Source organism: Lissotriton helveticus, chromosome 5_1 (assembly GCF_964261635.1).
Source record: "Lissotriton helveticus chromosome 5_1, aLisHel1.1, whole genome shotgun sequence".
Lineage (NCBI taxonomy): Eukaryota > Metazoa > Chordata > Amphibia > Caudata > Salamandridae > Lissotriton > Lissotriton helveticus.
The window spans coordinates 134,067,269-134,081,895 of NC_136065.1; the positions used below are offsets into that span (position 1 = coordinate 134,067,269).

Here is a 14,627-nt window from a genome sequence, read left to right on the forward strand (position 1 = left end):
CTTCATCATCTTTGATAATCTGCACACCATCAACAAGATTCACAGGTCCTCCAACCTCAGCTCAGCTGGAGCAAGGTAAATAAGACACAGTGGACACAAGCCCTCAGCACAACCCAACCCAAAGCTTCATCAGACCTTTACCAGGTCGTCCAGTACTTCTCCGATAAAATGCACTGACAGAGACACCTTGATGAAACCAGCAAAAACCAACAAAACCTCAAAACAAGCCAGCTGGTACACCCCAGAGCTCAGATCCACTAAGCACAACTGCTACCTACTTGAGAAATAGTGGTGAACCAAAAGGAACCCCTCCAACAGAGATACTCACAAAGCAGCCCTTAGCAACTACCACCTGTGCATTAAGGATGCCAAGAGAGCAGCCATCCCAGCCCACAACAATAGAGCTGCCAACCTCATGAAAGAACTCTTCAAAATAGTCAAGGAATTTTCCAACTTGGCAGCCATAGATAACACCATCTACCCCTCCCAAGAACACTGTGACAACCTCTCAATTACTTCCACAGCAAGATTGCCGCCATCTACAACAACCTGGACCCCCAACCCACTGCTCTCAACCCCAACAACCTCAATCAAACAGAGCACAACAGTCAAATGATCACCATCTGGTCTCCGCTCACAAATTAGTCCACCATAGCCATCATGTCTTCCTCCCAGTGTGGGGCACCCACCAACCCCTACCCCCTACCCATCTCTTCAGCTTCAACATAATCAGCACGGAACTAACCAGCATCATCAACACACCTCCATCTCCACAACAGCCTTCCCTGACAGTTAGAATTACATAGAGGTCAGTTATTCCTTTTGGCCAGTGGCGTGACAGAGGCCCCTGCAGCCCCGGTGCAGGGGCCACGAGTTCCAGGGGACCCCCTCAGCACAGTAACCTGGTCTGAGAGCACCCGAGTGTGGTCATAGGGGGCCCCTTCCATGTACCTTGTAGGGGGTCCCCTCAAGATTAGTTACACCACTGTTTTTGGCTATTTCTTCTAATAAATGTGGTCTTGTACCCTTGCAATCCTGTTTCCCCCACCTGAGGTCTGCAGACATTGTGAATTGGTAACAAGAACAAAGAAAAGAAAACACTACAAGAATGCACACAGTCCTCTTTTTCAAGGCCAGGCAAAATCACATTCGCACACACGACACACACATCCAACCAAACCCCCCCTCTTCTCAACACCAACAATTATTTGCCCCATTAACATGCTCCATGATGGGTGATTGCTGGTCACAGTGGGTCACTATTGTACTAATTGGATTGGTGCTCCAATGAACTTATGCAGCATGCCCTGCAGTGCCTGTTCCCCAACTGGTTCTGGCAATGTTACCACACTCATGCAGCACAGCAATTAGAGTGCTGGCAGTTTTTAAACAGTACAGAACAACACATGCACACCTGCGTCCGACAATGACTGCAGTTGGTGGTGGGCTACGACCATGTCAAATGCAGGAACATAGACAGCTCCAGGTGACTTCAGTTGAGTGCAAGGTGATTAAAGAAAGCATGCTACGCACTTTTAATTTGCTCTACGACATTGTGGAAATTTTAGTCTGAACTTTCCCAGCCTGCCTCAACTCAGCTCGGCCATGAACCTACCCTCAGCCACGATTGCCCAATGGAAATTAGGGGTGAAAGGCACAAACGTGATGATGATGCATATTCAACATGCCCGGACCAGGGTGGGCCAGCCTGTGAAGACATACCAGGCAGACACGAAAGGGGAGGAACATTTTATAGACCCTGCCCTGTAAAATAATTGCTGGTGCTGATCACCGTAAACCACTGGCACAAATTAAGCACTGACTGAGAAAGTCTGCTAAACTAGCTATGGAAGCACCAATTAAATATAACAGTAGCTTCAAAAACATTCATATCTCTCTCCAATGGCCAATTCAGTTTCTGCGTGTACGTGGAGTCAACCTACTCGCTAAAGTGTCATCTCTTTAGAATTAGGTATGCACCTAGTAGCCTCAGACATCACTCCCTCCTTGTACGCTGTAAAAAGAAATCCTCCTTTCACCATTATTTCTCCGAGTTCGTTCCTTGCAGGCCTCACTATCAGTCGTCTAATACAAACAACAAACCCTTTTCTAACAAGAAGCATGATAACACACCTGTAGAAGAAAGAAGTCAACACACTGGCAACATTTAAAACAATAAGCATTCTCAGTCAAGGTCAAATGTCAAGCTAAGCTCTCTTGAAAATCAAAATGTAGGACTGTTACTACACCAGGTACCAAGATCAAGTCTGTGCAGCTAGAAGAAAATAATCAGTAATATTGTTAACCATTGGTCAAATTGGCCATAGGTGCTGCAACCAAAGCTGAAAGTATCAAAATCCTACCTTGCAGAAACACTGAAAAGTCTTGAAGCTCACAGGTACAGTTCCAAGGATTGCCTGATAATTTCACCATGGGGTATCTACGATCATCAAAAACATCCCTTTTTAGGGTTGTGAGTCTATTGTCTGATAAATCAATCTGCGTAACCCTAGGTAGGTTGCTGAAGCTTCCACTGGACAACGAACGAATTTCATTCTTTGCTAAGTTTAGAATTGTTAGATTTAGGAAGCCAGAAAGCATGTATGGCTTGAGTTCTTGAATCTTGTTCCCAGTCATTGTTAGGTTGTCTAAGCGTCCTGGATTGGAAAACCACGCGGGGGCAAATGTGGTAAGGTGGTTACCATACAAGGCCAGCTTGGTGAGACCTTGGAAGGCATGGAGAGCCCCGGGCTCAATTCTTGTGATACCACTGTTTGCAAGAGTCAGACTGGTCACAGATTTCAAATTTGCACTCGTGAAGACAGTTGAATTGATGACCCCGATGTTCGTTAATATAAAAAGTATGGACTTCAGGTTCTCTGGATACTCTACGGGTGGAAAACACAAACATTCGTTAAAAGAGAACTACAGAAACACGTGAAATCAAATTTTGTAACTATTTTCCAATTCTACTATTAAGTCTGTTTCTAATGTAGAATTTATGGTGGTAATGGTAATATGATTACAATATGGCTATTATAAAAGAGCAATCTGAAAGCACACTGATCTCTGTGCAACACAAAAATTGAGAAGTAGTGGGTTTGTGGTTTTTGTAAATTTTTCAAAGAGAGTTCTGTCAATTGAAAGACCACAGAGGATGATACAAAATTGCAGAGACTTTTAAATGTCTTCAAAGCAGGGTTGGCTGTACACTGCTCTTTTTCATTTAATACAATCTTTTTGCCCCAACATATTTTCCTCAACCACCCTCATTCCTTCACATTCTGTCGCCTGTTCCCTTTTCTGCTGCTCTACCCAGCTCCAGATATTGAGCAGGAATGGGCCTGGCGAATGCGAGATCCGCCTTAGGATAGCAGCTGGTAGTGGCGGCAACTTACTAAAAACATTATAAAAGGGTCATGTTTCAGTGTATGGGAGCACTCAAGCAAGCAGAATGCTCTTTAGTCTGGAACAATGGAAATCCTTACACATTGACTAAAAAAGATGAAACTTTCTAACTTGATAGGTGATGATTTGGAGGTGGGGTGACTATAAATCTGAAAGGTGGGGTCATCTCAATGGGGATAGTTTCACCATGGTGATGTTGAAAGAGGGCTCTTCATGTATGTAGATCCTGCCAGCTCTACTTGCCACCTCGGGAGACAGACTGGCAGATTTACATCGACAGCCAACATCTAAACCAGCTCATCTCTGTGGTACTCCAAGCTGAGCTGACAAATGAGAGGGTTGGCACAATCCTTGGCTGTGCATTGAAGGGAGCCAGATCCTCACAGATGGAATCTGAGTTCAGAGGCATAAATAGAAATAAAGTGGGCCCACAGGTGCTTTACCTTCTTTGGAAGTCATCCCAAACAAAGGTCAGGAGCAACTGGATGACGTCAGCCCTCACAGCTCACTTGGTTACACGAAGAGTTTATGTTATATTAATATTGCAATATTCCATTCTTGTGCTTTCATTTAATGCACCTCGGCCCTACGTTGTAGAAGTTTTAGTCCTGGTCAAACCCAAATCATCTGATTGAACTAGGGTTACACAGAATACTGGTAGGTAGAAGGAAAAAGCGGACTGGATTCCAGCGTTTCCGATGACATGGAGTCATGCGGTATTCTAATCTTTTCTCTAATTTCTGTCTCTCAAGTTCATTTTTTTTTTTATAAGGTCACTTTTAACCCCTTTGGTGCTGATGACAGCTCCCGGTCGTCATCAGTTACGGTGGCGTGTGCTGGTGATGACGGCCGGGAGCCGTCATGACCACGTCCGCGATCGGAATGTGCCGCACAGGCACAGAATTCCGGCCGCAGCCAGGGGGTTAAAACTGGCGGGTAAGCTCTTGCTAAACGACAGCTATAATAAATTCCATAGAGAAAGTTTTATAGTATATCCAATGCATACCTAACTTGACTTGAAAGAAAGTAGCATTGACAACAGCATCAGAATACGAAACAAACAGAGCGTACGTTAAAAAAAAAAGGTGACAGTGAAAATGCCGTTTCTGCAAGCTCCAGATGAACTACATTGTGTTACCCCACCTCTATGCCCTGCACCCTCCCACTGCCCTCTCTGTTAAGTTAAGAAAGACAGATGTTTTTAGCTCTTTCTGGGAAGAAAGCAAACCCTCCCTCCCATAAATCTAAATCCATAACAGTAGCCCGTGCCTTAGTCTTCTCAAGTGGGGACTGTGGTAGGACCCTGCTCCAGGGTCTCTCCAGCTGCACCCTCGCTACCCTGAAAGAAACCCTTCACACTGCAGCACACCTCCGCACTGCTCCCATTCCAAGGCTGCACCATTCCTAAGATCTGCTGTATGAGACCAGAAGTACACTCCTGCTCATATGGGCCAGACACTAAGGGGTATATTTACCAATGGGTTGCGTCGCTTTTGCATTATGCAACATGGTGCATGCACGACGCAACCCCAAAATGCAATTTATCAAGCCGAACAGGGCCACTTTGCATGGTCTTGAGTGGCTTGATAAATCAATGCAGCGTAAATCACTGCGGTGCTCAGCCCCAGGGAGATGTTCCCCTGCAACACCTATGGATTTTGATGCATTCCCTGATTACCATTACTGGTAGACTTGGGAATGTGCTAAAATGCTACACCTGTCCAGGAGAAGAGTAATGAGGAGAAATATTTTTTATTTCTCTTAGTTACTTCCTCTTTGTATGTGTGCTGCATTCTACAGCAAACATAGAAAGAGGAATATGCCTCAGGGGTTTGTTTTTGTGCAGGAAGGTGACCCTTACTGTACAAAAACAAAACTGCATGCAATGCAGACACCCTTGTACCATTCTGAAAAGGTGCCTGTGCTGGCACTACGCAACACATTATGCGCCAGCGCAAGGGAAAAGACATGAATGTGCCGTCTTGTGTTAAATAATGCATTCTTGCCCTTACCCTGTCATGCAGAGAGCAAGGTGACTAGCTGTGCTGCATCAATTGTACATTAGTATGGCCCTAACTACCCTACCCAGGCAGCCAGACTCACACAAGAAGTCTCGTCGGGAAACAAAAAGCGGGAATACGAAAAAACACAGAAGACAGTCCTTCACCATCTGTTCTGCCAGGACTTGGAACAAAAATCCAGTCAACATCAGTGAACCTAAGACTAACCGTATCTGAATTAGCTTTTAGGAAATTGCTGACAGCCTTTCTGTTTTAGTTTACATTTTCAGCTGGTTGTTATAGCGCTGAGATGCCCTATCGGGTAGCTACGTGCTTTTCAAATCACTGTCAATGGAACAGAATCAGAGCTGCCACAAACCTCCTTCAATTCTGAAAGAATTTGAGGACTTCCTTCTTCATAGAAGATAAGTTATTCTTTATTGTATGATTACCTAAAATCATTTACAAATACAGTACATATTACTTTCATAATTAAAAAGCATTTAGTTGGTTAAAAATAGCATCTAAAGGAGTTATAAAAACAGCGGATGACTTATACTTCATAAATCAGTGAAATGTTTTAGTGCATCTTCATAGATCACTTTGAGGCACTGTTTAGTGCCTGTTTGGTGCCAAAGAGGGCAAAACAGGTACTAAACAGTATTCACGAGCTGTCCCACATTTTCATGCAAAAATGTAATTACAGTGCAAAAACACAGTGCTAACAGGGGCGTAACACAGGCCCCCGCAGCCCACGCGGTGCGGGGGGGCCTCAAGCTCAAAGGCCCCCCCTCGGCACTGCACTCTGGCCAGAGAGCTCATGATTGAGCCCAGAGGGGGCCCCTCTATGTACCGTGCAGGGAGGCCCCCTCAGTTTTTGTTACGCCAGTGAGTGCTAACTGGGTGGAAATATAATTGTGCCACAGTGTTTTTTTTTCACCCATTATCTACAATACAAGTAAATGAATGGTGACCACTGAAAAAGTTCTGTGTCTTTCATACTGTTCATTATAACGCTACTGTGGATGCAGAGTGCAGCGGTAACACCACATTACTGCGCAGACAAAGAGCTGTACCTGGCCATTCCTGCACCATGACACATGATTGAAAAATCATGAGTGACACTGGGTTATCCCCACACATCAAAAGTCCTGTTTTTATTGTTGTGTATATCTGAGAGGTGTACGATTCATAATACTAGTAAAAAACAATGTTTTCAATAATAGTCATATAAAAACCTACGGTGATAATGATAGCACAACAAACATAATGCTAAAAAAATTATATTTGCATGAATATGACAAATAATTATAACAATAATAGCAATAGGAAATGTGAAATGGGATTTAACAACCATAATGATGATAACAATAAAATAACAATTAGAATGTTGTAACATAATAATTGTATTACTCATTGTTGTATTTTTTATTCTTCTCATTTAAAAAAAAGAAAATTATATTAATAATAGTAATAATAAAATATGGAGATCAATTATATTACTAATAATACACATAATAATATTAGTCATAGAAACCAACTATTTATACTAATATTAATGATACAACATAATACTGAAAAAATGTGCTGACAATGAAATAATACTGGGAAAGTGTTATTATTATTATTATTACTACCATCTAACCCTAATGAGATGCAGAGTAGGCATACCCGTGCAAAAACACATGAAAAAACCACAACACCACTTTCAGAACGAAATGCAAGATCTGTGATGAAAACCACAACCACGCGATAAGCTGCGGTAGCAGCAGGTATTTAACCCCTGACTCCTGCAGGTGTAAAGCCGGATGACTACCTGCAGTAGGCAATGTATTCCCACACACACTCTCACCCGAAGAACAAAGCTACCCATCATGCAGCTCGGAGCCCCAACAGGGCCACAACACCCACCACCACCACCTTCAGGACTGCCACAACCCCCAGGACCCGGACCACCACAGAGGCAGCGCAGAGTAAGACAGCCAACCAACCGAAAACACACCAGTCTCACAGACCTAACACCGAGGAAGTCATTGCCCACTACAGACTCAAAAGGACAATCATCATCCGCATCATGACCGACATCGCCCACAGGTTGACGGTCCCAACACAGCGGAGAACCAAAATCCCCCCGCAGACAAAGCTGCGGGCTGTGCTGCACCTGTTGGCCTCTGGTACCTTCCAACCAACATCTGCCAGAGTCGAGGGGCCTCACAGCCAGCTCTATCAAAGTTCATCACACCTGTCCTGGATGCCATCCTCAGTTTCATACCTCAGTACCTTCACTTTCCCCACACTGCACAAGAACAGCAGGAGACCAAGTAAGGCTTCTACGCCATAGCCGGATTCCCAGCCGTGTTGGGGGCAATAGAATGCACACATGTCCCACCTTTGCCCCCTGCGGATACAGCACACCACTACCATAACAGAAAGCACATGCATTCCATCAATGTGCAGGCAATAGTGGACCACTGGGGACTCTTCACCAATGTCATCGCAAACTACCCCGGCAGTGTGCATGATTCCTACATCTTCCAACAGTCCATCATCAACCAGCGCTTCCAGGATGGCACATATGGAACTGGACTGCTCGTTGGTAAGTGCCAAATCAACACGCCACACACCTCAAAGCCACCATCACACAAAGCACAACTGTGGGAATGCACATGTGACGAAATCATATACAACATGGCAATCAACATGCCCACCTACCAGACACGACAACACCACTCCATGGTGATCCTGGCCTACCCCTGCACACAATACAGCTATATCATGGCACAACAGCCACACAACAGCTGAACATGTGTAGGTGCGGAATGCAGCCATGTGCGAAGGATGCAAGTGACCTGTGAATGGCAATGTACACAGTGACAAGTGAGGCGTAGATGTGCAGGACAGACATGGGTAGGCAAACCACAGATATGTCCATGCATACCACAACTGCTGGTGACTGGAGAGTAGCGAAGAGTGGACGCACTCATGTCACACCAGGCCGGGGCTCAGATAGCAGAAATGTCGCTCGTTGCCTCCCCCCCTGAGTGAGTGAGTGTAGTGGGTGGGCCCTGAGTACGCCAGGGCTGCGCAGGGGTGTGGACAAAAACCCTGTGGCGCAAAGCGTAGTTCTCTCCGGGAAAGGCCAACGTCACTGACAGGGCGGTGCCTCGCAGTTCGCCATGAGGCCGATGCAGTGAGCAGTGGTGCCTTCGACACTGTGTGCCTGCTGCACCGCAGGACGCTGATACCCAGACCAGGCCTGCCCGCACCAGCACCCCAAGGCCGCACTGCTCACCTGCCGACACCGTTTTGTGTCAAAGAGGGGCCACCACGTGCCGGGGCAAGCTCCTCGCCCCAGTTCCGCAAGCTCTGCAGCCTACGCAGACCATTGTTGGCCCCCATGACGCTGGCCCACATTACTCCTTTCTAATTGAGATACTCCGCCGGGATCCCCTTCGTCACAGTGGGCCCCACATATGGAACTGTGTCCTGAGTCCTGAATGGCAGTGACCCCAAGTCTGTGTCAGCGGCCACAGCGCCAGACTCCCTTCGATCAGTGAGGCATAATTCCATATGACAGGCCGTCGACACGTGGTGCCACTGGCCCTGTCCAACGCAAGCCGTCGACACGGGGTGCCACGGACCCTGTCCAACGCAAGCTGTTGACACCTGGTGCCACTGACCCTATGCAACGCAAGCTGTCAACACGTGGTGCCACTGACCCTGTGCGACGTGAGTGACCATAAGCCTCTGGTGGAACATCGTTGGTGTCTGAGCCTGTGGCCTGGGGGTTGTCATCAGCAAAGGGGAGGTACGGACTTGGTGTCTGGCATGAGACTGTTGTATTCATATCCTACATGTTGCAGGACACAGCTGGCATGTGCCCTCTGCATCATGCCCTGGGGGTACACCTTCCACTGTCCACCGAGTCACTCCTCGGCACGCTCCTTCAACATCGACGGAAACCTGCTCTGCACTCGTGACCCTACACCAGTCTCCCACAGGTCAGCGTCCCGTGGCGGTGGGCTCGTGTCGGCCGCTGTGCATCTGGGGACACTAACCATGTGCGACTCAAGTCATCCCCCTTTGTTGTCCTGTCATTGCATATCTGAGTGCCTGATGACTGTTGGAGTTGTTGCCAGTACCAGCTACCCCCTGAGGGCTGGCTTACACTCACCCCACACACAGCCAGCACAGGCGTCACTGGATTAGTGGGCCTGCCATCACATCCTGCCGAACCAAGTATTGAATCTTTTCTCCCTGCACTGTCACAGGTGATCGAGGATATTCAATCTGCCCTTGGATGATGACACCCCTCCGAGATCCGAACACACCCGCCAGAGGCAGTACAATGCGGCCCACATATGCACCAGTGGCATCGTTGAATGCACATTTGGCGTGTTGAAGTCACGTTTCAGCTGCCTGGACGGCACTGGTGGAAAGCTCCTGTACAGCCCGGAGATCATGTGCAAGATGATCGTTGCATTTTGTGTCTTGCACAACATCTGGGTATGTACCAATGCCCCATGGATCCCAGTTCCAGAAGTCCCGGATGATGATGGGGACGATGGGGCAGGTGGCCCACATCCCACTGCAGCTGCGGCAGGAATGGCTGGTAGGAACACCATCATTGACAATTACTTCTCATGAGCAAGGGACATTGTGGCCATCCCTGGCAATCATGGGACAGTACAAAATGTAAAAAAAAATACAGCATGTGTGAATAAAACAAATGTGCCGGTCACAGGTTGTACTAGTACATTGTGATGTCACGATTCCCTGCTGGGCCAGATGTGATTTGCCATGTGGTGCATGTTTGCGGCACCAGTTGTGGCCTGTGTTCTGTTCTGGAGGTGTTGCTTTTTGCCCCGGGATGTTGTCAATGTCAAGGTGCACTCATACTTATGTGCGTATTCTGCATGGTGGGTGATTAGTCCCTGCGGCTCTGATTTGTCTGCCACTTGTCCCTTTCATGCGGTGTACCTGTCAGTTCAGTGCTTCCATGGTGCTGAGATGTTGCAGACTTGGGTTACTTGTGCTCTTTGTCAAGTTGTGACTCTTGGGCATGGTTTGTCCACGAATGTGTCATTGACGTCAAGGGTTGGTTGTGCAGGTGGTTTATTTATTTATTTATTTATAGTCTTGTAACGCGCGAGAATCAGCCCCGAAGGGGTATCTCCGAGTGTGACCTGCTTCATTCTGGTTGTGGTCCGCACTCAGCCACCTCAGTGTCATGCCGTGTACATTGTCATGGTGATTGGACAGCAGCCATGCTACTCGTCATATGCTGTCTCTTGCATTGTCAGTGTGGCTGACTTATATGCCTATTTGCTGGGTTTCGCACGTGTGCATGTGTTGGTTGTGTGCTTGTTGTTGTATTGTGGTGGTGCCCCTTTGGGCACATGGTGTACGTGGGACTACTTGGTGTTTGTGTGTGTACTGAGGTGTTCCCGTGAGATCAGGGACATGATCCTGAGTCAATGTGGATGTGCAATGTGCACTGCTTAGTTGTGCATGTGTGCCATTGGGCCCGTCTCCCCCTGTCCACCTACTCCCTGGTCGGTGCGCACCCTGTTGATGTGGTCTCGGGTCATGTTGGACAGTGTCCAGACCCCAGACTCTTGCCACCGTCTCTTGCCTAGTGACTGCGGCCACCATCTTCTCCATGTCATTCAGCTCCTGGTGTTCTGCTGGCCCCCCTCCTCCGTGGTACATTGCTGCTTCCGTGTTGGCAGTGAGTTTCTACTTAGTTTTGCCATTCACATCAGTCCAGGGCCTCTTGTGCTCTTCCATGGGCCTCCACTGCCATGCGACGGCATTCAGATGGTCCAAGGTGGTGTGCCATCTTTGCCTCTTTGTTGCCAGTGACACGTTGGAGGTGACGTACAGTTGGTGGTGGTGTTCTGGCTCATCCGTGGCGGTACTCGGGTTTTCCTGGCGACTGTGCCCCGTCTTCTTCTTCTCAATGGCCTTCCGCTGGCCCTGTATTCCTGGGTGTTCCTCCATGGGGATTGTGGGGTTCATGTTGTCCTCTGCAGTGGGTCAGGGTGCATCCGTGGTAGTCCGCAGTTGATGTTGTTTTTTAGTGGCATTTTCTGTCTGCTGTTCTTGTGCTTTTTCACGCATTTACGCGTGGGTATTTCTGGCCTCTCGCTGGGTGTCACTGTTTTCCTATCGCGTTTGGGTACATCGCGTCTTTTTACGCGTTGTGGTTTGTGTTTTTATCTCCATCGCGGTGGTTGTATCGCGGACATTGGCCACGGTTTCGGCAGACTATCGCATGCTACCGCCTTGTTGTGAATTTCACGTTGACACAGGGTTATTTTCCCGTGATCGGCTGCGATGTGTAAAGGTGCGTTAGCATTTTTTGGTGATGTTTAGCACACGTTTTTGTCAATATACCCCATAGTGTATTGCACCTGAAATCTGTATGTTTGAAATAATGTTACTATACAATTACTCGATCAATTGAATAATGCATCAATCTATATTTACCATGGACAGAAGAAAATGTGTTTGATCATTTCCTGTTAAGCATCCACAAAAAGTTGAATTTGCTCGCTTTTGCTCGATTGTGTCCAATCTGTGCTTTTATTTAATAAAATAAGGCATTGTAGAAGTAGTAGTCATTGTTCACTTAATTTGAACGTTATAAAAGAGAAATGAATCATTGTAGACTGGTGACCTGAAGACACTGGGCTGCATTCAGCTTCTTTCAGCAGAGCAATGTTTAATTTGTTTGAAATTCAAAATGCTGCAAGTTAAAAGGTAAGGTTTAGCTGGTGGACTGAATAGCCCTATGCACACAATGTATACATGCTATGGCAGTAGTGGAAACGTTCTTACCTTGCGGGATGCCTGAACAGAAATACTCAGTTTCCAAGGCGCACTGGGATGTAGAAATCTTCACCGCTCCACATATCAAAGTCAGTCCTAGAATGACTGGGAACAAACAAGAGCAGCAATTTGTGAAAAAAGGTAGCAATACTGGTCACTCGTAACTTTCATTGCCAACAAGTTATATCACTGTTTCATCCTTTGACTCTTTTTATATAATCTATGCTTTCTGCATTATGTATAAATCCTGGGCACACTTATAAAATCAACAGTTGATACAAAACTGAAAATTAGAGTACAGTCGACACCGGAGATTTTCTTTAAGGGTTGTTTTTGTCGAAATGTTCATAAGAAAAAAGCAACAACGCCAGCTGACGTGTTTCGTCAACAGGTCACTACCTGTGACTCTTCAGGGCTTAAAGCATGCGGTAACAGGATCGAAGGACCGGTGATAATTCCAACCCGGTTTACGGGTGCAGAAATAGCCGTGGATGGGGCCGTCGGAAAGGGTTGAACATAACGGGCGGGTGCGTCCGTATATGTGCGGAGCCTGATGATGCAGGATCCAGCCGTTGCTCGTCTAGCCGATGGAGTAAAAGGGAGACGAGCAACGGCTGGATCCTGCATCATCAGGCTCCGCACATATAAGGACGCACACACCCGTTATGTTCAACCCTTTCCAACGGCCCCATCCACGGCTATTTCTGCACCCGTAAACCGGGTTGGAATTATCACGGTCCTTTGATCCTTTTACCACACGCTTTAAGTCCTGTAGAGTCACAGGTAGCTACCTGTTGACGAAACACATGTCGGCTGGCGTTGTTGCTTTTTTCTTATGAACATTTCAACATATACAACCCTTAAAGAAAATCTCCGGTATCGACTGTACTCTAATTTTCAGTTTTGTATCAACTGTTGATTTTATAAGTGTGCCCAGGATTTATACATGTTTGTCTGGCTATGGGCTTTTAGCTCATTCCACATTCGGGGGTTTTGGGTCTTCCTCTGACCTGGCAGCACCATACGCTTTTGTTCTTCACTGTATTAGAACCCTGCTCTGTTACCTGCCTGAGCGCCACTCACCTGCCACTCCAAAGCCCTTTGCAGAACCGTTATGCGTTCTGCATTAGTCGAGTATTTCTATTAAAGCATTCAACTGACTCAAGCACAGTATGGATTGTTGATTGGTGGAACAGCTGCTGGTTGACAAATTACTTTATCAATTGAACAGTCGTCTCGGTTTTTAAAACCTCCCGTATGGCAGTATTTTTTCTGTTCTTAGATTTTGACTTTTACGTACATGCAAACACCGTTTACCTTTTCCTAGAATTCTTGATGGACTCAGAAACTTTCTTAAGAGGCCAATGCACTGGACCACCGAATATTTATTCCAGACTGAATAGTTTTAGGGTACCACGTATAAATATGGTGTCAGTTATAGGTCCATTATACTGCCTGATCCATGCACATTCTTCACAACAATCACTGCTTATCCAAATGATTATCTTTTACCAGGCAACAATTGTACCTACCTGTAGATTTGGTGGCACCGGTTCATAAAATTCTTAATCTCATATATGTTAAAGATATCATGTGGAGTTCCACAGGGATCCGCTCTTAGTCCCACTTTATTTAACCTCTATATGCAACCATTGGCCAATATTGTATGGAAATTTGGCTTATCTATCGCATCATATGCAGATGATACTCAACTGGTAGTATCATTAACGGAAGGCCCTCAGTCCAATTACAGCCAATTGTCTCCCTTCATGGAAAATGAATCCAAATGAATGGCCAGGTGTAGCTTAAAGTTGAGTGGCGATAAAACAAAACTGAGGTTCTCGGTAAACAACTCTGTGCCCCGGGCTACGATCAGCTGGCCACCAGAACTTGGTAGTCCCCCAACCGCTAAAAACTCCATAAAAAACTTGGGAATGTGGTTGGACCACAATCTCTCCATGGAAATACAAGCCAAGAAACTGTCAGCCACCTGCTTTGGGATACTCTGCATGCTTTGCAAGATCTTAGCCCTTATCCCTGAACAGACCAGGAGAACCGTTGTGCAGGCCTTGGTAGTCTCTTGGCTGGACTAAGGTAATTTCCTCTACCTGGGTTCCCCTAAATATGTGGTGAACAGATTACAGGTGGTTCAGAACATGGCAGACAGGATACTCCAAGGCATTCCCAGACAATAATTAGCTTAAGCAAAACTGAAACTGCTTCACTGGCGGCCGATCCATGCTAGGAACAAATTCAAATCTTTATGTCTGGCCCACAAAGCCATGAACTGTAAGGGACCAGCTCTACTTAGAATACTCATCACTCCTTACGTGCCCGAAAGGTCTTTGAGATCTTTCTCAAACCTGTTCATGTAGACGACAAGGA

General features: G+C 46.4%; 1 protein-coding gene across 1 annotated transcript in view; it reads right to left on the bottom strand.

Moving 5' to 3' along the window:
- LOC144752415 (uncharacterized) overlaps window positions 1-14,627 on the bottom strand; it is a 103,525-nt gene that overhangs the window by 59,250 nt on the left and 29,648 nt on the right. Inside the window, exons 2-3 of the mRNA XM_078640348.1 lie at window positions 12,252-12,347; window positions 2,364-2,888 (exon numbers count right to left, since the gene is read on the bottom strand). Coding sequence (XP_078496474.1) covers window positions 2,364-2,888; window positions 12,252-12,347 — 621 coding nt within the window. The remainder of the gene's footprint in view (window positions 1-2,363; window positions 2,889-12,251; window positions 12,348-14,627) is intronic.